The sequence below is a fragment of the Suillus subalutaceus genome (genome assembly GCF_016647625.1).
Source record: "Suillus subalutaceus strain FC151 chromosome Unknown DFJ58scaffold_206, whole genome shotgun sequence".
Classification (NCBI taxonomy): domain Eukaryota; kingdom Fungi; phylum Basidiomycota; class Agaricomycetes; order Boletales; family Suillaceae; genus Suillus; species Suillus subalutaceus.
In genome coordinates this window covers 27,189-48,570 of record NW_024540455.1, presented here as the reverse complement: position 1 = coordinate 48,570, position 21,382 = coordinate 27,189, and the positions used below count along the sequence as shown (strand labels likewise).

Sequence of the window (21,382 nt, the reverse complement as noted above, 5' to 3'; positions counted from 1 at the left end):
ATAGTCAATCAACAGACAAATGGAGACAAACAAGGAAGCAGGCTCGGGGGGAGTACTCACGAGTCACCCCACTTCCCCCAGGCCTAGGTCCAAAATCCCTCCCCATTATAGGCTACATCCTTGATCTTACTCCAAAAGAACTCTGGTTCACTGCATGCAAAAAGGCGCACATGCAGACCTATAAGTTAATAATGTACATCCACATGTTTAACCACCGGCAATCCCTCGTATTCTTCAACACCCCAAAAGCAGTCTTTGTTCTCTTATATAAGCACAGGTTGGTTTATAACAATAAATCGCACCTTGACATTGATATTACATAATATTGCTGGTGAGCTTTGTGGGTGCGGCACAGCAAGAAAATAATGTTCACTCCAAATTCACTCTGTATGGGGAGGAGACATGTGAGAAAGCTCTTTGTGCAAAAAGCGGAATGGTTTTGAAAGTCCGCTTCTTCTGAAGACTACACCACCAACTGCCCAAAACCTCCAGGTAGACCCAAAAAAGTGTTAGGGTGTGATAAGCCTTACCACGGTATTGATTATATGGTTTTCGCACTATATATTTCAGAGCAATTTAGTAATTGTCTGAGTCACCTAGTGGGCGCAAGATTAAGGAGACCTGCAAACGGTAACCTGAGCATATTATAGAGAGACCTGAGGGTACATTGACAATCCAGGGCTGTTGTTCACATCAGGTTGTCATGTTCCTATAATATTTCGAACATACATCTCAGAAACATCTCATGCTACGGCTCGTATAGATATCAGGTTCAATATGTTCGGTGTAGGTTCAATTGACACCTCGCCCAGATATCACGCTTTGTATGTTTAGAGCACCTGCTCGGTATGTAGGTGTCATATCATTATCACATACCAGTCATGTTGTTACTGTATAATCAAATAGCAAAAACACAAAATTAAGCCACGAAACATTTGCATTGCATTACTGATGATGTATTAGACACAAGCAAAATTAAGCTGTACTAAATGAGTGATACTAAATGAGTGATGCTATTAAATGAGTGATATGCGTCAATGCACTGCCAGAAAGTGAGAACGAGTGGAAATGAAAATGAGCAGTTGAAAAATTCAACTTCACCATAAGAGCTGGTTCTGGATGGTAGTCTGCCACTGGGGGCTAGTGGTAGTGAGGAGCTTCAGAATGGTTCTCCTTCCAGGAAATTCAGTGAGGTCCAATTGAAAGTATTCCACAAGGATACTTTGTAAAATCAGCAACAATGAGGAGGGCAAATTGATGGGAAACATACTCGCGAAAAGCATGTTCATATGTCAGAGAACCACCCGTCCCCTCCTGCTCACTGACCCGGGCCCTTGCTAGCTCACGAATGCTGTCGAGGGAGTCATCTACAAACTTCCAGAACTTAGACAAAGAGTAAACAGCAGGGCGTCCTTTGCTTTCAGATCCTGAATTTTCCTCATCAACTGGCAGATCTCCTTTGCCTTGGTCCTCATCCTCTGCTCCTTTGCCCCCGATATTCTTGCCCTCATTTCTCTTGCTGGCCGCCGTTGTCAGTATTCTCTGTGTCTTGCATCAGATGGTTCTTCATCTAAGAAATTTTCAGATATCAGCGGGGAGTATTGGGTTTGAGGTCTCTGATCAACATCGCCATGTATCCCGCGTTTCGCTATAGTGTCCATGTCAATGCCGAGTTTCTCGTTGATTTTTGATGTGAAGGTCATCGTGAAGTGATGGAATGAGTGAGTTAGAAAAAAGAACTTTGAGGGGTACAGTCTTGTAGTCGTCCACACAGATAAGGAAAATGCACAAGCAGCGCCGCTCTAGATTGCATGTCATTGAACCGTCTGTTGTCAAAATCGAGTGAGGACATACCAAAAATGTGAATCCTATTCCAGTGCATAGAATTAACCTCAATGCCGCAGTGATGAGCAAGAGACTTTGTGGTCTCCATGATACTCAATCGTTTGATGATTGATGTTGTCAGCTGAGCAAGTATATCTCACTGATTAGTTTACATAGCAGTGGCAAAACTTGACAAACCTTGGCCTTTATGTTGCCGCGGATGGATGAAAGCAGGTCACTGACCATTTTTGACAGTTGTGCATTAAGTTCCACGTCTTCAAGCATTGCCACGGGGATTTTGAACACATCGTGATGCTTCCTGACAAAGTCCTGTTGCAGTTTCAACATCCAACTAATACAGTGATTGACTTGAAGAATACCATAATGTGAGTGTGTGCATCGGTGACATATGTGGTGATGTTGGGTGACAGCATGCACGCAGTGAGACGACTCTGGATTCTGGACTGCATTTTGTTTGATCAACTTATACTGCTGTACATTTGGACAGCCACTGGCATACCTTGAAGTCCTTAGAATCTAGCAGCTCTTTCAACTGGGCGAGCTCTATCTTCCTGGTGTCTTCATTCCACCTCAACAAGGTGGCCTTGATGTCAATAAGCATATAGTATATCCCTCCAGTCTGCAAGCAGGGCAGCCGTGTCAGAAAGTTGTGTAGCACCAAAGGAAAACTTACATCAATAAACTCATGAAGTTCCTCCTCGGCAACACCTAAGTCATTGGCAACCTTCATCGCATAAACTTTCAGTCTTTCGCGCGTACAGGCGTAAGGACAGTTGGGTCGCCACGATCAGGACTTGAGTCAGTTCGTCGACAGTGTACACCTGTGGTAATGTTTTCATCAAGCGATCCATCAGACATTGCAGATTGCAAATTGTCACGAGAATGGGATGCGCCAACAGCAGATTGTGACTGAGAACTTGTACTACTGCTGGGTGGTCTAGACGTCTGGGAGAATCCTAACGGTGAGCATGCACGTCCTATACTCCCTGTTCCTAAACCATTTGCAGGAGGTCGAGATCCACTACGAATACTTTGAATGGAAGCTGAATGACTCCTGCCTCCTGGACCTCTGGCAGCATCTGGTGTTAACAGACCACTTGTTGAACGTGGCTGTGGAGCGCCTTGAGTGCATATGGGATAGCACTGGAGTAACATCCTGAAAGCTGGGCAAAGGAAGGATGCAAGACGATGAGTCCAGCTCTGAGATCTGAGTGAGTGTTCTGCCTGAATGCCATAAGAAATCAAAGCTTATTAAGGACATGCTTAACATTTGCGTGTTTCACATGAGGCTCAAATCTCGATGGTGGAAAATTGCTCATACAATAAATTACAAAGTTAGAAGGGAGCACGTAAATTGAGGACTGTATGCTATATGTAAAGTACGGGTCTTATTCAAATATGTATTAGTCTGACTGTATGCTTAACTCCAATGTGAATTGCGATATGCAATGACACATAGTTGACGCCCTGAAGATTGCAGTGGGTTTCTGGAATGACAGTAGCTTGATCCCAGCGAGATTTCTTAGGTGTCTCACTGGCGGCCTGCAGTGGGTTTCTGGAATGGCAGTAGCCTGATCCCAGCGAGATTTCTTAGGTGTCTCACTGGCAGCTGCAGTGGGTTTCTGGAATGACAGTAGCTTGATCCCAGCGAGATTTCTTAAGTGTCTCACTGGCGGCTGCACTTTTACTGAAGTAGCATTCCAGAAATAACAATAGCCTGAGCGACAGATGTCATGGATGAGTGGAGCGCTGTGTAGGATAAGGTGTGGGCGAGAAGGGGGAGATAGAGGACAGATGGGGGTAGTGATGCTGTGGTGGTTGAGGCCTGGGTCGACTATTAGGTCCTGCCAGTGGGAAGGTATTAGTCGATAGCATATGGTGTAAATGAGGTGCGGGTGGTGGTGGATGCAAAAAGGCTTGATGGCCCGGATGCCAGGTAATCAAAGCTGATGGGAATGCATGAGCATGTAATTGGGGTGGAGAGCCAAGCATGATTGAGGGGCAGGAAGGTGCAGTTGGAGGGGAAGGTGTGACATTTGTGGATGCATGTGTGATTGGCCTGGGTTGCAGAACTTGAATCATGTATGGCTGAGGTGGTGGAAAGTGGTACGATTGAGGTGGTGAGGAAATGTATGATTGAGGCACAGGATTGTGCAAAAAAATGAGGAGTAATATACGATGGCTGTGTAAAATATCGCTGATCTGGAGCAGCAGTATCTGCTGTGTTTTGCTGTGGAGGTGATGCTGGTCTAGAGGGCCCCACAACAGCTTGACTGGTGCGTGATGGTACAGTCTTCTTTCTTCTTCGCGTGCTGGAACTGCCGGCCTTTGCTTTCGGTTTGGCACCCAGTCTTCACAGTGGTGGGAGCACAATCAAAGACTGCACATGGTACTGGGGCATCTCAATGTGTTTCACCCTCTTCCTTGTTGAGGTATATTTCCGGATTTTTTTGGCTGCTCCACTTCTCCCACATTTGCCGCACTGCCAATGCTCGAACTTCGGCCACATTGGTCACTCTCAGTGGTGTCTCACAAAGGGTATCGGGCATAACAAGATTGATGTAGTCGTAGTTATGAACAGAGTATACATTGAGGAGGTAGTGTGGGGTCGGCTTGTGTTGAATGATGGGCCTTGAGCGAGATGTTATGGTCCGTTCTTGATATATGGGTTGCTGAGCAGTGTCGGTGCAATGTGAATCGATGCAGTTATGTTGGACATTGACAGAACACACAATATCCTGCAAGACAACACTCATAAGATGCATCACCGACTTGTGAAAGCAATGACAACTTACGGTGGCGGACAAAACTACTTCATCATCAGTAAGATCTAGACATGGAAGATGAAGAGACGGGTGCAATGTCTCTGTGAAGGAAAAGCGCTGGAGAGCGACGTGTTCTACCATTCGGTGGTCGTCAGGATGATACAAGTATTTCCCAAATATGTCCAATGTACATCTGAAAACATCTTGTCAATTATTTGCCTTGTAAGTTCTAACAAACAACCCGCCTTTCCATCTGCTGACGGTCCGAACAATAACTTCACTGTTGAGGTATGCAGTTTTCTCCTGTGCTGGTCACAGTACATTTGCCCTGGTGGTAATCAATGTTTGGATCGCATAGGATGGTTCTGGGAATATTCGCACAACAGTGTATCCTTCCAGGGAACTGTGTCCTTCCAGACTTTCCGGTTACTGTTTCGACTTTTCCTGACCCTATACACAAATGAGTCATGAAATAATGAAATGTATGGTGTTATTCACCAGGTATTGGAGCGCTGCGACTGAAGTTCAATAACCCTGAGCAGCCGTGCTTGTTTGGGGTGCTCATCAAGATAACTTAAGACCTGGACTCCTGATGAACCCATTTCTTGATCTTGCCATCATACCAGTAACCGCCAGTAGCAACGTGCTTGATGATGTCCTGGTGAGCAAATACTTTGCAGGTGTCTCTGCTTGGCGCTTGGCAATTGCTATATATGCAAGACAAGCAGAAAACTGTGGTTAAAAGATTCGTATCTGCTCCAGTCGAGAAGATAATTGCTGGTCCAAACTGTCGAATATAAGCTGGGAGATGAATGAGAAAATGGAATTTGGGTTTGCTAATCAGGATACTTGGCTGCGCACTGCGCCATCATGTTCAGAAAATCTTGGATCAGTTCGTGTTAACTTTGCCTATCGAAAGATGATTAGAAAGAGCAGGCATTCGAATATACGTGATATAAGAACTTACAAGGTAAACCTCGGTGTTTGCTATTTTCGTGTGCCAGACAAGGACAACGAGTTCACCCATGACTGTCCAGCCATTGAGGACTGTTGGTGGGACAAGGTTGTAGATGAGGAATGGCATTACTTGCGCCAAGCTCTTGAAATGCTTTCCGATCAAGCTGCCTTTGTAGTTGCAGATATAGTTGGCATTGAGGCAAGGAGCATTTAGCCCATCCTTGTTAATGGTCTCGAGGGGGGTCTGAAAGAGATGCAAGAGCTTTGATTTCTCGAGGAGGAATACTGTTTGCCCCCAGAAGTATTTTACGACACCTAGCAGTATTGTATGGAGGATTTCAGTCAGTCGTATCCATATGGACATTGAACGCTGATTTAACATGAGCGTAACATTTACATCATTTTCAAAAACACTCACCTGTGCATGCCTAGCAGGGGATTGATCACATCATCGAGCTTTCCACCTTGCAAGAGCTGCTCGAACTCTTTCTCAAGTGTGATTCTGACCTCGTTTTCAGGTATTGCTGGAGAACCCACTGTATGTTTCCTGAGTTTCTTGCCAAGTTCCAGCAGTGTGTTAAGGATGGAGGCTGAAGCTGTATCACAAATACCAGTTGACGACATGGAGTTCTTCACCTTCTCCGAGGCACCCGATAGCATTGCGGTCTCGATTGCTGTCGAACTGTGTCCGCAGTACCCTCCGGTGTTCGAATATTGCCTGACTGCAAACACAGAATCAGTAGTTAGAAAACACTGAAACAGACTTTCAAACATTGAAGATGCTGCTATATCCAGCCTCAGACTCCTTATATTCCTTCGTGCCACCAACATCACACATCCTGCAATAATAGTTGCAGTTCAGCCCAGCATGGCTGCATTCTTCAGCTTGCATGGGATTGTCCCCTGGCGACAAACAATCCGTAAGGGATGAGCATGACCTCCTCACTGTCCTTGCAGTCCCATGCAACGATGCCAGATTCAGCTGCAACACTGCAAATCGCGACCACTGACTGAGAATATGAGCTAGACAACAAAAAACATGCACATACCAGATAGACTCTTTCATGGCTCGCATGAGCTCCATTGGTGCAGCATGACGGTGAGGATGTGACGAATCGCACAAAAAACTCTTTCTCAAGCATCTCGCACGGCACGTTGGCATTTGACATGTAAATGGCGTGATGTTTGTTCCATTGCTTCAACACATTGCCCGACACGTCATCCATAAAAACAATTAGCTGGGATGGCATAGACCATTCGACCGTTGGACTTCTCGCGCAATGGATTGGGCATAAGCAATGCAAACTTAACTGAAGAAGCTGTTATGTGGTTAAGTCCCGCAATCACTAGTGCACTTGATATAGAACATACCTGTGAGACCACAATCGAGCTCACCACGACAGTTGCAGCGATATCTTTGAATGATCGCACAAAGGCCGAAGTGGGTATAATCTCTTGTTCATCGTTGACGATGAATCCAGCCTAATTCGCTGTGTCAGTGATCAGCACAAAGTCATAAATCTAGTATCAAATAACATATGTCAGTCTATTGAGCAGCTCAACCAAGGGCATACTGAATTTTCACGTTTGGTTGAGCTCCAGGTTCAACTTCGTCAGTGGGAGGACATGAACCAAGAATCAAGCGCTCTGGGATAAAGTATGCCTTGGATGATTCTTGCAGCAGCTCGTTGATAAAATATATTGTGCCATCAACCCGAACTGCAGGGCAGTGATGGGAGATCATGCAGCATCTTTGTGCCATTAAACACCTGCAACATTCCTTCGCCTCCATCCTCTGGGTAATCTTGCATCGCGAATTGAGTGAGTGGGTTCGCATAGTCCTGAAATATCATGTCAGTATCATACACACCTATGTAACATATTAGACAAACCCTAGCAATTGATTCTGTGACATTGTTGATATAAAATGTGTCCCCCGAGCGAGCTGAGACCTTCTCAGTTGGATCACCAACAAGATGGTCAACATGTTTCTGGACCTTCTTGACCGCGCCTGAATGAGGGAACATCTCGAGCGCCAAGGTCTCTAGCCCAATTGAGGACTGCCTTTTTCTGCCCATCAGAAAATGGGTGGTGGGGGGAGCTGAAAAGAAGCTGACGTGATGAAGTTCTCGACATAGCTGTGAGCATTGAGTTTGCAACTCATACGAAAAAAACTCACTGCTTTGGATGTCCATGGGTATGTTGGACTATCTCAAGAGGCGATAACATTGGTGCCCGTCATATCGTAAATGCCATCATCTGTACACTTCGTTAAGCGCATTGTCATGGAGCACAACTCGAATTTTACACTCACCGGGAAGTTCAATCCCGAAATCAGGCACACTATCATTGAGGAGCTCACACTCTCCATTAACAGGGGCAAGAGGCGTCGAGAAAGGAATTTCCCCGCAGGCAAGACTTGCTTGGAGCTCGGTGAATAGGTCCAGATGAGCTTCTTCAAACCCATATTGCTGGTCACCTGCAATGTGGTTCAAAAGCTCGGATAGTGGGACCTCCATGTCCACATCAGGTATGTCTGCGTCCATGTACAGGTTTTTGGAGTCGTGGTGAGACGCTGTGGGGTTGGTGTTTGTTGAGGTAAAGATGGGGTTCCCGGCTTTCTTCCATCGCAAATTCCCCTCAAGACCAAGTGGTACAGAAGCAGTGGCCTGTTGACTCTTGACAGATCTTTGAGAGAAACGTTGATGCACGTTCTGGGAGATATTCTTTTCGATGTGTCGGATGGCCATTGTGCGCAAGACACCTGCTCTGCGAGGGCATACCATGCAAATGACATTTTTGCTTCCATCATCACAATATTTTATAACTGTAAATAAAGAGCAGGTGAGATATAAACAACCATGTGAATAACAGACTAATGAAAACATACTATCACCATCAACAAACTTATGGTTCATGAACGGACGAGGTGGGTGGGGCAAGTAAGTTTGGCAAGTGGCTGGAGGGTTGATTGAGGCTTGGGTAGTGGCACTTAGTATCAAGCACCAGTACACAACAATGATACCATGAGCACCTCTAGTAGGAGGACGTTATGGTGCAGAACCGCTCCTGGTCTTTGATTTGCGCATTAGATCTACTTCAATACTCAAAATGATGGGACTCACAGATGGGACGAGATGATAGCTTGCACGAGTCTTGGAGATGATTATCACAGTGCTGTCAGTGTCAGTGATTGACTTGAAGTTATTGAGCAACATAGTCACGTGCCTTGCAATATGACTTTGAACGACCAAGTCCAAAGTCCCACACACTTCCTCAGACTTCAGATTTCAACATTCCATGGATCCTGAAATACTCACCAATGTTCCAGTCGTCTATCCAGACATACAACACAAAGAGACCGGATGTTTATCTCTGCAACCACTACTTCTCACAGTCTGCTTTTCGGGTATGCTACCAGGGGAATTTCTACAAGAAAACATTGTGAGTCAGCATTGTTCTGTTCAAAACAAACTTAAAATCATCTGTTGCAGCCAGTTCAAATATCAGTATCTATTGCCGAGGAGTATGGGATGTTTACCACTCGCAGTTGTAAACACTGTATCAATGGATATGAGGGATCCTGATAGCTGGCAGGCAAATTCGCTTCCCTCAAGTGACGTGAGTGCACATTCTGTTGCAAACATACTAAATCACTAGTACTTACATTGTGGCACAGCTGTTTTTCTTTAGCTGATCGCTGCGCTGCTCCTCCCCCAGATGATAGCACTCCATTTTTTCCACTTCCATCAACGTTCGACCACCATGATCGAGGAAATTGGTCAACATTGTCAAAGGAGATTGAGTTATGGCTGGTGTCCAAAGTGGATTCAGAGTCACCACTGTGGGCTTGGGGATGCAATGCGTTTTGGCTAGCATTATTGGGGGATATCCGTGCTTTCCAAGAGGCAGATGGCCCATGTGGGATTCTCGAGTGCCGTTGCAGGGTACATTCATTGAAGCATGGTTAGACCAGTCGAGTGGTGCCAAGGGGAATTGGATTGGAGTGCAAAGCGCCCCCTGAAGTATGTGATCATGTTTGGGCTGAGTTCTGCATGCATGCAGCCCTCTTCTATCCCAGTCCCCTCATTTCTTCTGACTGCCTTCAGGATGATCAAGCTTCCGCTTCATATGTTTCAGTATGTTAGAACGCCTATATCACATAACTTGTCGTTTTTGTTAGCATCTATGGTTGTAGGACATGTGCCAATTTTATGTGCTTGGATTGTTGCCACCTTGAACCACTGGAAGGCCTGCAGTAATATTCAGATCATTGATGTTGGAATAACAAGCACACACTAAGCCGTCGAACCTTATACCCTTGTCTCGTATGTTCACTCTATTGTCTCATACTTGTGCTTTATGCACTCTTATCGGTTGATTCACCTTTTGTACTTATGACTCTATTGACTGCTTTGGCCAGCGCCAGGTGTACCATTATGTATGTTTCAGTCTCATTTGCCTCTAACAAGACCCGTTTTCTCTATTTAATCAGTGTATATTGGACTTGATACCTCAGACGTTCACATCCGCATGCTCAATCTGAGGTATGACACTTTGTTTTACACATATTCACCTATGCTAACTAGTCTTAGTGTATCTGTTCTTAATAGGTGAATATTGACTTTAGACGTTCACATCCGCGTGCTCAATCTGAGTGTATCTGTTCTTAATAGATCCATGTGAGAAGCTTGTACTAAGCTAAAAATTGATAGTCGAGTCGATGGTAAATCGTCCAGATCAGCGACGGTCAACATGTATAGACCATAGGAACAAACATAGGCCACTCAACATTAGTTATATACAGTATAGGACCAGTCCTTTGCCCACCCCCACTCCTTTACCCACCTCAGGCAAAATTCATTATTTCTTCATTTTTTCACATCAACATATAGGAAGATATTAAAGATGAGGCCTCAACGGACATTTATATAGTATACGATGAAGAATTGATGTTCACAATGTTGTGCATGACACAAATTAGTTGATTTTTCCTTCCTGTGTGAATTTTGTTGGGAGCCATAGTACATCAATGATTTTTTTTGAGAAAAAGTGGCTGGTAGAATACAAAGTATATACTTCGGACATCATTTTCACCTGCAACGGATTTGTGGATACCTCCTTTGTCCCTTCTGCAGAGTACATAGATTGAACATGGGTAGTTTTCGAAGGTCTTATCTTGGCGAGCTTGTCACACATGGCTGTCACGCTATTCAGCTTTCGATAACATCATCAATTTTCATTGCCTTTTGAATTACAAATCCACGGTGTTGCGTGATGTGACATCTAAATCGAGGTGGGCAAAGACTGGTGAAGTCAAAGATAACGCTGTTTTCAATGATCTTGCTACAACACACCAACGTCATCGTCAATAGCTCTCAAAAAATTTCGCAGTATTTACATGTACATTGGAATATTACTGTCTACTACAATTTTCGAAAAAACGAGTTATTATGAAGTGGGATGCATTTCAAAATGTGGTGGGCAAAGGACTGGTCCTATACTGTATACATACAACCTCTCTCAGATGTCTCAGCTTCTGATCTTTACCACAGGTCTCCGACTGATATACCCAAAATATCCTTCACGTGGCCTCACATCGAACCTTGATGCAGGCCCAAACAACCTATTTCCCGTCTTTACCAGATATCGAGTCAAATGCACTGACAGAGCCTCTATTTGGTAGCTTTACTCTACAAATATGCTATTTATCTACCAAAACCTTATTATAGCCAAGATTCAGGTCGTGGTAAGGTCGCTTAAATGGTTTTCGCACTATGTCTGTTCGGCCCAAAGAGGCAGTTGGTGGTGTAACTTATCTCGGACTCCAAGCCTACGACTCCCACCGTCTTGCATTCGACCAGCGCCTGTCATTTCCACAATACTAGCTAGGCTCGATCTGGGCGCAACCAGACCCATATAGAATGGTTCAGTCCCTTTGTTCGTGTCATTTTCAGTGGTTTTTGTATTGTTTGCATTATTTGAAATGCTTCGGATTCTACATTGTCTTCATGTGCTAAATGATGAGTCCTAGCAAGCATCACAGGATGCTCTGTGTCTTTGGATCTTGAAACAACTGCGTCCTATGATGATGTTGGAATGGCAGCTAGTTTAAGGTTACATTTGGAAGCCACGCATATCACTGGTGTACGTCTCAATATGCTGTTGTTCCTGTCCTTCACTCACAATTCTGCTAGTTGAGGAGTCGTAAATTTAGTCATGACTGTTTGTGTATTCATGATGGGTAATATGGTGCGCCTGAAACGCTCTCAAATACTCCACTCGAGGAGACCGCGCTGTCGAGTATAACCAAAGTCCATTAATGTCAGCTCACTCTGATCGAAGCATATATTTCGATTCCCTGTGCCGTCAGTAATGTCGAGGCATGCACGTGTATATGAGCGTCAGAACTTGAACCTGGCTAACCACGGATAAATTGATGACGCAAGTGGAAATTCAAGCGGCTCCCATCCCTGCGGTAGAGTTTAAAGGTCGGTTACATGCGACCGACACCTTTATAGAATGGTTAACGACCCATGGGTTCTTCGCATGGACGGGTAAATTCATGCTTTACATCAATGGCAGGCCACAGGCCACTCATACTCCTCATGAACTTCGGCGCTTTTGTCCGTGACGTATTCATGGACATGCCTGTTATGTGAGGCAAAGATAGAAGATCGAAGTAAAGGTGGTGGATAACCGAACGGCATCACCATGCTTCAGCTTACGTAGTTCATCGTTCGGTTCGTCGCACATTACATTCAACCTTCTGATAGCCTTGCTTAAAATTGACACTCTGGCTATAAGCGCTCTACCCTGCATTCCATATGATCATACTATCCAAGCACATCTCACGTCTCATCGCCAGACTTACCGCATTGGACATATACCACGATACCGCATATTTTCCTGTGCCGTCAGTGATTACGATGGCCTCAAGGCATGCACCTGTGCATAAGCGCCATCGCTTGAACCTGGTTTATCATGCATGAATTAATACACGCGCCAACCCTTCAAAATAGAGCAGAGTGAACAGACGCCATTATCCATAGATTCAGCGATGCTGGCAACTCTGCATGCGTCCTGCAACACCGGAATGTGTGGTGGCCTTGAGGCATGCCATATATGTGTATGAGGGTTAGCGCGTGAACCTGGCCCATCCTGCATAGATTGATGCATGCGGCTGCACCCATAAAAAGATAGCAGAATGAACAGACGATGTGCCCTCAACTTTATGATGATCCTCTTACTTTTCGCTGTCCTCTTCTGCGCTCCCTTTGTTCGCGCTTCACTCCCGGGTCTCAACGATACCCATATCCTTACACTCGATGCCAGCAACTACCCATCCTCCAACACCAGGACCTTATGGGACATTATCTCGAGTTGTGGGTTAACTTTGTTTGCGTGCACATGGACTGCCATCCATCCGGACATTCCGGGTAAGGATGAGTGGGTAGCTGGTACTGCCCTTCGTCGACTAGTCCTCATGCTTGTGGCGTTTCTGGCCCCTGAATTCGTGGTCGCTTGGGCCGTATTGCAGTTTTTCCATGCTCGCCAAGTTGCGAAAGACTTCAATGATGGCGTGAAACGAGCCAAGGCCCGCAACTGCTGTCAAGCTATGTTACGTGGTGGCAGCACAAGTTTAGACGATGGTCAGTTACATATTCGGACTGTTCAGTCAGGAAGAAACTGACATGAAACTTACACCTTAACAGGATGGACATTGACGCACGGGTTCTTCGCCTGTATGGGTGGATTCATGCTCTACGTCAATGATGAGCTGCGGGGCAGTCTTACGCCAGACGAACTCCTGCAGTTTGTTCGTAATGGATCCGTGGAGCGGCCTGCCATCACGGAGGCAGAGATACAAGATCGAAGCAAGAGCGACACGATATCCAAATGGCTCGCCATTCTTCAGCTGCTGTGGTTCATCATCCAGCTCTTCGCCCGTTACATTCAGAAGCTCCCGGTAACACTGCTTGAAATCGACACCCTGAGTGTAGTTGTTATGACCTGCATTTCCTATGGCTTTTGGCTGAATAAGCCGAAGAACGTACGACTTCCTTATAAGGTTCATTGGAAGCACCCAACTCCACCTGACAGCTTGGACAGCGAGTACGTCATTGTCATCAATAATCTTGGTAGAACTTGTTTTGACTCGCCTGCATTCTTTGCAGTGCAGGACGTGACACATTATCAGTTCTTAAGGCACTATTCAGCTACACGCCCCAAAGGGTCGTGACTCCAGAAGAAATCATGCTTAGTATTGGATTCGCCGGTGGGATAGTGTTTGGAGCGATACATTGCCTGGGCTGGAATGTCTTGTTTCCGAAAAACCCAGAGCAGAAATTGTGGCGTGGGGTTTCCATTTGGATACCAGCCCTTCTTTTAGTAATGCTTTGTGTTTGGTGTGGAAGAATTATACGCAAATTGGTCAATGAACAGACGCCGTTCATCGATATCATCAGACCGATATTGCACGTACCCGTACGCCCGCAATCGTCGCGCTGGGAAATTCGTTTCATTAATTTCATAAGCTTCATTGTCTATTACAGTTCTGCACGTTTGATGGTAATTGTACTTATGTTCCTGAGCTTACGATCACTACCTCCTGGCGCCTACGATACAGTAGTTTGGACCCAGTTTATTCCGCATGCAAATTTGTAGTTTCATTACATCGCTGTAACAGAGTATGGTAACTTGCCTGAGTCTTCATCGATCGCTGTTGAAATTGGAAGCGCGAGTACGATTCGAACCTGATAATTAACAGGTCACCGTTCCACTTACATACCGTACGAGAAACGCTCGATCTATCGAAAGGCTGCTACTTGAATATGAATGAACAGTAAACAGTTCCATCGAAACGTAGCTACGACAGCGTCTGGACAAGCTGCATGCATGCATGCTATTGAGGGTTGGAAAAAAGAGCAGTCCTGGAATAGTTTATGAATGTATGTGAACATCATACCAATCTACTCACCCCAAATGTATCCGACTCAGTCTGGAGCGTGAAATTTGATACATGCATATGATGAGCTATGGTATTGGGGAGATAAAGGCTCTTGAAAGTTTCTACTTCGCCAACACATATCTCATCACAGTAGAATATCCGACGTGTGTGATCTCGTCACCTTCAAGTTAATACAACTTGAAATCAATCATACCAGATATCAAAAATGGAGAGCTAGATTACTTGCAATTCTTAACAGCCAGGGATCCACCTATCGGTTCTTGAAGCGGTAGCGAGGAGTGCGAGACGAATGTAGCGTTGGGAGAGCCAGAGTAGCTTGTTGCTTATCTATCTCTCCCAATGCCATTGTCGTCATCAGCGACCCAGTCAGTCATACCATGCGCTCTGTCGATAAATACAGGGCGATAAAGTTATGTGGCAGGATAGATGGCCGCTCGAAACGCTAAACGCAAAGAATGATCCCTGGAAAGACGACAGAGAAGAAACATACGGTGGTTTGATTCGATGACATCGATTCTCCATCCAACCACCGTAGCCGCACGAATATGGACAGAACGTGCACAACGCGCGTGGGTTCCAAGGGTGTGTGGATGCGAGGGGTCTGTATAGTGAATTGAATTTCATAGACAATCGACAAACGGACGACGAACTCACGAAACTGTAAAGGGCACAAAGCCTCTAGCGACGCAAACCGATTGCCATGGGAACTCAAGTTTTGGAGAGAACCAAAGGCAATCTGGTTGTGAACGTAAGACACCACACGCTAATCATACCGTATATCAAGAACAGACAGCTCATTCATCTTTGAACGAGAGATACTTTCAAGAACGACTGAGCTATCCGTTCTTGAGGGTAGTGAAGAGTGCGAGACGAGTATGGCGTTCGGAATGAGCAGACAAATTATGAGTGTATGGCAGTTCATTCCGAATGCCATCCTCGTCGGCGTCATCAGCCATCCATGAACTGGGTATTATTCACCATATGGGGGATATGCTCTGATGAAGAATGTTGATATTGAGGTCCATGCAGGGCGATGAAAATATTTGTGGTAGTGTCCCTCGAAGCGCTGAATACGATTTTTTTTTTTTGATGGTGAGCTTGATCAAGTAGCTAGGGAAGAGACATACGACGGGTCGCTTTAATCTCTACACCAGAAATGACTTGGAGACCACCCGAATTAGGATAGATCTTTGATGAATGTCAAAACCGGAGTGTAGGCTATTAGAAATTGGAACAGTCAAGTGATGCACGGCGTACTCACGGTGTTCAAAAAGAACTGGAGATACAGAGCCTCTGAGGGCGCGACACGCGATGAAGAAGATGGATTGAGCGGTCTTATACATAAAGTTACACATCATTGAAACTCACAGATAAAGCTGTGGTGCGTGTGACTGTCGTATAAGTGTCTTCCAGCGGCACTCAACCCAAAATTGATCGTGCTTATACCAACGGTCTGTCGGATGGGAGGTAACTTGGATGAGGTGGATGGATTGAGAGATAAGGGCTAGATACGTCGTCAGTCGATTTGCAAGCGGGTTTATATAATGAAGGGAAATCAACAGAACAAACGGAGACAAACATCAAGGAGGAGGTGCATCGACCCACGTGTAGAGTCGCGTTTTGGTATTCAATGCACCATAGTTGAACCAGCTCTTGCGCAGTTCTATCATGCCGGGCCTGGAATGAGACGGGATATTTAAGCGTGAAGAGATGCATATGATGAGAAACGGAATTAGAGAGATATTGGACTTCAAGCTAATGCCGCATCTCATCACAGCACCGTATACGCCATGCTCCAGACTGCAAGAACAGATAACAATGCCATTTTCCAGTGACCGAAATAAAGTTGGAGTCTAGCGTTAGGCAAGTTGGATCTACATTGATCCTACCATCCTCACGCCATAGTCCACTTCAGTCAGTGGATCACTTCAATAAAGAGGCCCTACGCGTGGTCCTCTCCGCTCAGTAAGTCAACCACGCTTCCAAACGGACGTACCTCGAAATCAAGTTCGAAGCCTTCGCACGTGATAATCCATCATATAAGTCGCCGCGCATCCAGGAAGTCGTTCAATGGCGTTGACAGGTGGTTTACTCCTTGCAGGCCTCGCACTCCTCGCCTATTTCCGCCTCACTCGTCCCCCATTCCCTCCAGGTCCAAATCCCCTCCCAATCATAGGCAACATCCTCGACCTCACTCCAAAAGAACTCTGGCTCACCGCATTCAAATGGGCGCACACATACGGACCCATAACACACATCCGCATATTCAACCAATCCCTCGTATTCCTCAACACACCAAAAGCCGTATTCGACCTCTTGGACAAACGCGGGTCTATTTATAGTGATAAACCGCACCTAGTCATGGCTGGTGAGCTTTGTGGCTGCGAAAATATGGCAGCCTTTACTCCTTATGGCGACCGTGCGAGAAGACAGAGGAAGCTCATGCAGAAGGCGTTTGGGCCCTGCTGTTATTCCTAGGTATCATGGCTTGATGCAGATGGAAAGCAGACCGTTTTTGTCTAGGTTGGTAAGTAGTCCTCTTCAGTTTCAAGACCATATCAGAAGGTCCGTCTCCTTTCCGGTCAACGACGTGATCTCATATATACATCAGATACGCAGGTGGACTCACCCTCCTCGTAGTATACGGTCACCAAGTAAAATCAAATGACGACCCCTTCCTAAACCTCGCAGAAGAATGCGTAGACATTCTTGCGAATCGTATCGCAAGCGGAGGTGGGATATGGCCAGTCGACGTCTTTCCAGCCCGTCAGTCTCTTTTCTTTTCTGTTGTTCAAACTCACCTTTTCCGTCCTAGTCAAACACCTCCCTACGTGGTTCCCCGGCGCTTCCTTCAAGTGCAACGCCAAAATCTGGAAAGCAAAAATGGAAGAATTCGTGGACCTCCCATACGAATTCGTGAAAAGCGAAATCGTGAGCTCGTCCTTCCTTCATCCTGTCAAAAAACTAAATCCCCAACAGAAAAAAGGAACAGCACGTCCCTCTTTCGTATCCACCCTCCTTGAACCTCCAAAACTCTCCTCCCCCTTTGACGCATCCTTCGACTCCACCACCACCGACGACAATGACGATGAGGCATCCTTCACATCCTCAAGCGACCGCGGCTCCTCCTTCTCATCCGACAACACAAAAGACACCGCTACAGACGACCATGATATTCGATGGACAGCTAATTCCATGTATTCAGGTATGTCACCCTCCGCACATTCACATTTACGTCACATTGACCATAACCAACGCAACCCTCACCACCCACACCCGGAAAACTCACTCACCGGGAATAACTCACCAAAAGCCAGCATCGACACAACCATTACAACACTCTCCCATTTCATCCTCGCAATGGTTCAGCACCCCCATGTGCTTCGACGCGCGCAAGCAGAACTCGATGATGTCCTTGGATCGGGGGAATCGGGCTTACCATCGAAAGCAAAGCGCCTACCCACATTCGAAGATCGCTCAAACCTTCCGTACTGCGATGCGGTGTTCACGGAAACGCTTAGATGGGGTGTGCCTGTCCCGCTTAGTGAGTCATTCTACGTTGGGTCGAGTTGGGGCTGATTAGTTTTTTTCTTTGCTCGCCTTTTCAATCGCTCGTCTTTTCAATCGCTCGTCTTTTCAATCGCTCGTCTTTTCAATCGCTCGTCTTTCCATTTACTCCGCCATCCATCACGTCGCTTACCCACAATGCCACCCCAGACCTCCCACATAGATTAACACAACCAGACACTTACGAAGGCATGTACATCCCACAAGGATCACTCGTATTCGGGAACATATGGGCTATCATGCGTGATCCCGCGTTATATCAAGATCCGGAAGTGTTTGAGCCTGGGAGGTGGTTGGCGCGTGATGCGATCGTGGATATGGAGGGTAGAAGGGATTTGGATGTGGGTGTGGAGGAGGAGGCTGGGAATGAAAGAGATCCCAGAGCGTTTGTGTTTGGATTTGGGAGACGGTGAGTGAATTTTTGGTTTTGATTTTTGATTTCGGGTGCCACGCGTGTGTTTGGGTATCATATCATCTCGGCATCTCGGCATCTTCTCATTCATTTCAAATTGTACACAACACTTCGCTACTCCTCACCATCACCGTTTCACTCTTATCATTCCATCTATCCTAGAACTAACATGCACCCGTAGCCGCTGCCCAGGAACACACCTCGTCGAATCTTCAGTATGGCTCTTAATCACCGGCATGCTCGCGACCCTTGATATCCGCAAAGCGAGGGATGAGAGGGGCGTGGAGATTGAGCCTGTTGTTAGGTTTGAGAATTCTGTTTTCAGGTGCGTAGTTCGATTTTTTTTTTGGGTGCGTTTTTGCTTCGTTTTTACTTGGGGCCTGCCTGTGTTTTGGGCTGTCGACTCAGCACGATTCGAGGATGCGCTTTTTGCGCGTTCATATATGGTTTCTACACCACGCGTTTTCGCCATACTACATTTCTTGCCTCTCCATTCCTCTTTCTCCCTCCCTCCTTCCTTTCACATACCGCGCCTCATCCCACCTCCATCCAGTATCCCTAAACGAGCGTTAACCATTCTCCCCATCCCACAGAACCCCAAGCCCGTTCATGTGTGATATACGTCCTAGGAGCGAGGAAGCGCTGAAGTTGATTATGGAGGGGGAGTAGCTTGGTGTGTGTGGTGGGTGCGCTGATTCCGGGTGCGCGGGCTTGGATGCTGATTGTGACCGTGCTGGAATCATGTACCGATTGTCGTGGACTGCGCGTGTTCTTGCTAGGGCCTGGAGCCTCGTGAGTGAAAGAGGATATAAGTATCATGTCATGTCATCATGAAGCTCGTATCGTTCGTGTTCGTGTATTGTAACTTACTTGGGTCGTTTTGAGCGAGGACTCAATAATGACAATAGAGAAATGCTACAAGTTTTGTGGTATTTCTCTTCTGTCATTATGTAGTCATAGGGAAACGCACGGGTACGGGTAACACCGCGGTTCTATGCTGACGGGTTTGGAGGGTACGGGTACGGAGTAGGATAGTCGTACCCTTGAGCATACCGTGGCCATTCACCGCGGGTTGACGGTGTTTGGGCGGGTATAATATACCAAATCGGGAACCAGGCGCGCGACAGCCATTGAACACCGTGTTTGATTCTCTGTTTTTCCTTCCTCTGAGAGCTTGAGGATCACAAGTGAATGCTATACTGATTTCTGTCATGTCTTTTGTACCCCCGTGAATCATTCTAGCACGAAGAGTTTATTGATAAATACGAGAAATCTGCCGAGATTACTGATGACATTGAAGCAGACACAGTCCGTATGCAACATTTAATTTTGCACTGACACTGACAACTATACAGAACGAGGATGACTTTGGTGACTACTCACTTGATTCCATGTCTCGTACTACTAGTAGCGAGTTGGATGAGTTTCTTCGATTACCAACTGTGAAAACCAAGGACCCACTCGCATGGTGGCAAAACAACTGCCGTGCCTATCCAATGCTGCATCGGATGGCACTCGACTATCTCTCTGTCCCAGGTATGTCTCCTTCGAATCCTCTTTCAATCAATCAATACTTATTATCTTGCTCAGCAACATCAACTGCGGTTGAACGTGTCTTCTCGCAGGGCCGGCAGCTCCTTCATTTTACTCGCAACCGACTCGCACCATCAACAATTCGTGCCTTTCTCTGCCTCGGAGCGTGGGGCAGAAGTGATCTTCTGGTGATGGAGGACCTTTTAGCCGCTGTCAGGACTCAAAAACGGAAGCGAAATGAAGTCGAAGCAGAGGAGAATGACAAGGAAAAGTAGTACTATTTTATTTCATTGTTGTTAATACTTAATACACTCTTCTTGGTAATGTACCCGCGGTGTTCAGAGACACCGCGGTGTTTTCCATAAACCGCGACATTGACGGGTCGGTGTGTACCCGTACCCGTGAAGGGTACGGTGTTGGCGGGTGCGGGTGCGGGTGCGGTGTCAACTTTCCGACCCTCGGTGTTACCCGTGCGGTACCCTATTCATCCATGCCGCGTCATGACCCCGGCAAACCTCACTCATGCGTCAATATTGCTCAGTGCCACGTCACGACCGCGTCAAATGACTTCAGCATCCCACTCATATTATTACTGGCCTTGCGCTCGGTCGAGTGTAAGGATTGTTCATCCTCTACGCACCGACCACGCTTCAAAACGAAGACGTTCGAAGACGTTCACGTGATTCATCAATGTGAACAGCGCTACTCTTCGCATCCGAGTCACCCGCACACATTCCTTTCCATTTTCTTACCTTGTGCTCAGACTCTACGATCCCCTTTCCTTGACCGTTCATTTCCACCTTTACCATGTGCTCCTCGTGCTCATTCTGGCCTAGTCAACTATTCGAAAACGTATATATACAGCTCATGTACACTCATACCTGGCAGCAGAATCTCCTGCGCTAATTCCCCGCTCCAAGCACGTCCGAACGCCTCAAAGAAAGTCTCCTCCTCTAACGCATTTCCCTACTCGTCCTCTCAAGTATTTATAATGCTTCTTGTATCTTCGTCGTTCTGTTCACTTTCCCCTTTGAACTCATACCCAGCCTTACATGAGTTATTATTCTGATAACTTGGTCACGTCTTGTGTCAAGTACCTATTGCACTACACTGATTTTTCACCGTATAATCTGTTCCAGTTATGTGCATTTGTTCAACTTGTTTTGTTGGGAACAATTCTTTCTGTCTATCGGCTTCCTCAATTGATTACTAACTTATATGCCAGGAGGAGCGGGCGAGTTGATTCTAAATGTGCTTGTGATAGCATCGCAATGTGCAAATGTCTTATCAAAAACCGAAGATTTAACTGATGCAGACTAAGGACTGTGCGCA

At 46.1% G+C, this 21,382-nt stretch overlaps 5 protein-coding genes across 5 annotated transcripts; 2 read left to right on the top strand and 3 right to left on the bottom strand.

The window, feature by feature from the left end:
• Positions 1 to 1,097: 1,097 nt before the first annotated feature.
• On the bottom strand, positions 1,098 to 2,924 carry DFJ58DRAFT_735261 (uncharacterized protein; the record flags this gene model as incomplete). Its single annotated transcript, XM_041386603.1, has 8 exons — positions 1,098 to 1,221; positions 1,271 to 1,542; positions 2,023 to 2,154; positions 2,205 to 2,288; positions 2,345 to 2,464; positions 2,519 to 2,569; positions 2,605 to 2,790; positions 2,844 to 2,924. The coding sequence occupies 8 exons, from the start codon at positions 2,922 to 2,924 to the stop codon at positions 1,098 to 1,100; spliced, it is 1,050 nt and encodes a 349-aa protein (XP_041236752.1).
• Positions 2,925 to 4,247: 1,323 nt separating this feature from the next.
• DFJ58DRAFT_670050 (uncharacterized protein) lies at positions 4,248 to 4,601 on the bottom strand (the record flags this gene model as incomplete). Its single annotated transcript, XM_041382834.1, has 1 exon — positions 4,248 to 4,601. The coding sequence occupies one exon, from the start codon at positions 4,599 to 4,601 to the stop codon at positions 4,248 to 4,250; it is 354 nt and encodes a 117-aa protein (XP_041236751.1).
• Positions 4,602 to 5,075: 474 nt separating this feature from the next.
• DFJ58DRAFT_719191 (uncharacterized protein) lies at positions 5,076 to 6,817 on the bottom strand (the record flags this gene model as incomplete). The annotated part of the gene is made up of 8 exons (XM_041384584.1): positions 5,076 to 5,122; positions 5,574 to 5,937; positions 6,015 to 6,241; positions 6,265 to 6,289; positions 6,340 to 6,470; positions 6,514 to 6,557; positions 6,617 to 6,645; positions 6,680 to 6,817. The coding sequence occupies 8 exons, from the start codon at positions 6,815 to 6,817 to the stop codon at positions 5,076 to 5,078; spliced, it is 1,005 nt and encodes a 334-aa protein (XP_041236750.1).
• A 5,987-nt stretch (positions 6,818 to 12,804) lies between these two features.
• DFJ58DRAFT_749954 (uncharacterized protein) lies at positions 12,805 to 14,008 on the top strand (the record flags this gene model as incomplete). The annotated part of the gene is made up of 3 exons (XM_041387704.1): positions 12,805 to 13,219; positions 13,283 to 13,682; positions 13,745 to 14,008. Coding segments are annotated over 3 exons (1,077 nt in total), but the record flags the coding sequence as incomplete, so codon positions are not given.
• Positions 14,009 to 16,431: 2,423 nt separating this feature from the next.
• Positions 16,432 to 19,474, top strand: DFJ58DRAFT_908544 (cytochrome P450). The gene is made up of 9 exons (XM_041395113.1): positions 16,432 to 16,991; positions 17,017 to 17,103; positions 17,150 to 17,304; positions 17,354 to 17,469; positions 17,518 to 17,743; positions 17,852 to 18,082; positions 18,256 to 18,514; positions 18,699 to 18,842; positions 19,111 to 19,474. The coding sequence occupies exons 1-9, from the start codon at positions 16,609 to 16,611 to the stop codon at positions 19,184 to 19,186; spliced, it is 1,677 nt and encodes a 558-aa protein (XP_041236748.1). The 5' UTR covers positions 16,432 to 16,608; the 3' UTR covers positions 19,187 to 19,474.
• The last annotated feature ends 1,908 nt before the right edge of the window (positions 19,475 to 21,382 follow it).

Excerpts from the sequence above, each read along its gene's own strand:
- DFJ58DRAFT_908544 (XM_041395113.1), top strand. The coding sequence starts at position 16,609 with ATGGCGTTGACAGGTGGTTTACTCCTTGCAGGCCTCGCACTCCTCGCC. Across the intron at positions 18,083-18,255 it reads GGGTGTGCCTGTCCCGCTTA|ACCTCCCACATAGATTAACA; the intron begins GTGAGTCATTCT and ends ATGCCACCCCAG. Across the intron at positions 18,515-18,698 it reads GTGTTTGGATTTGGGAGACG|CCGCTGCCCAGGAACACACC; the intron begins GTGAGTGAATTT and ends ATGCACCCGTAG.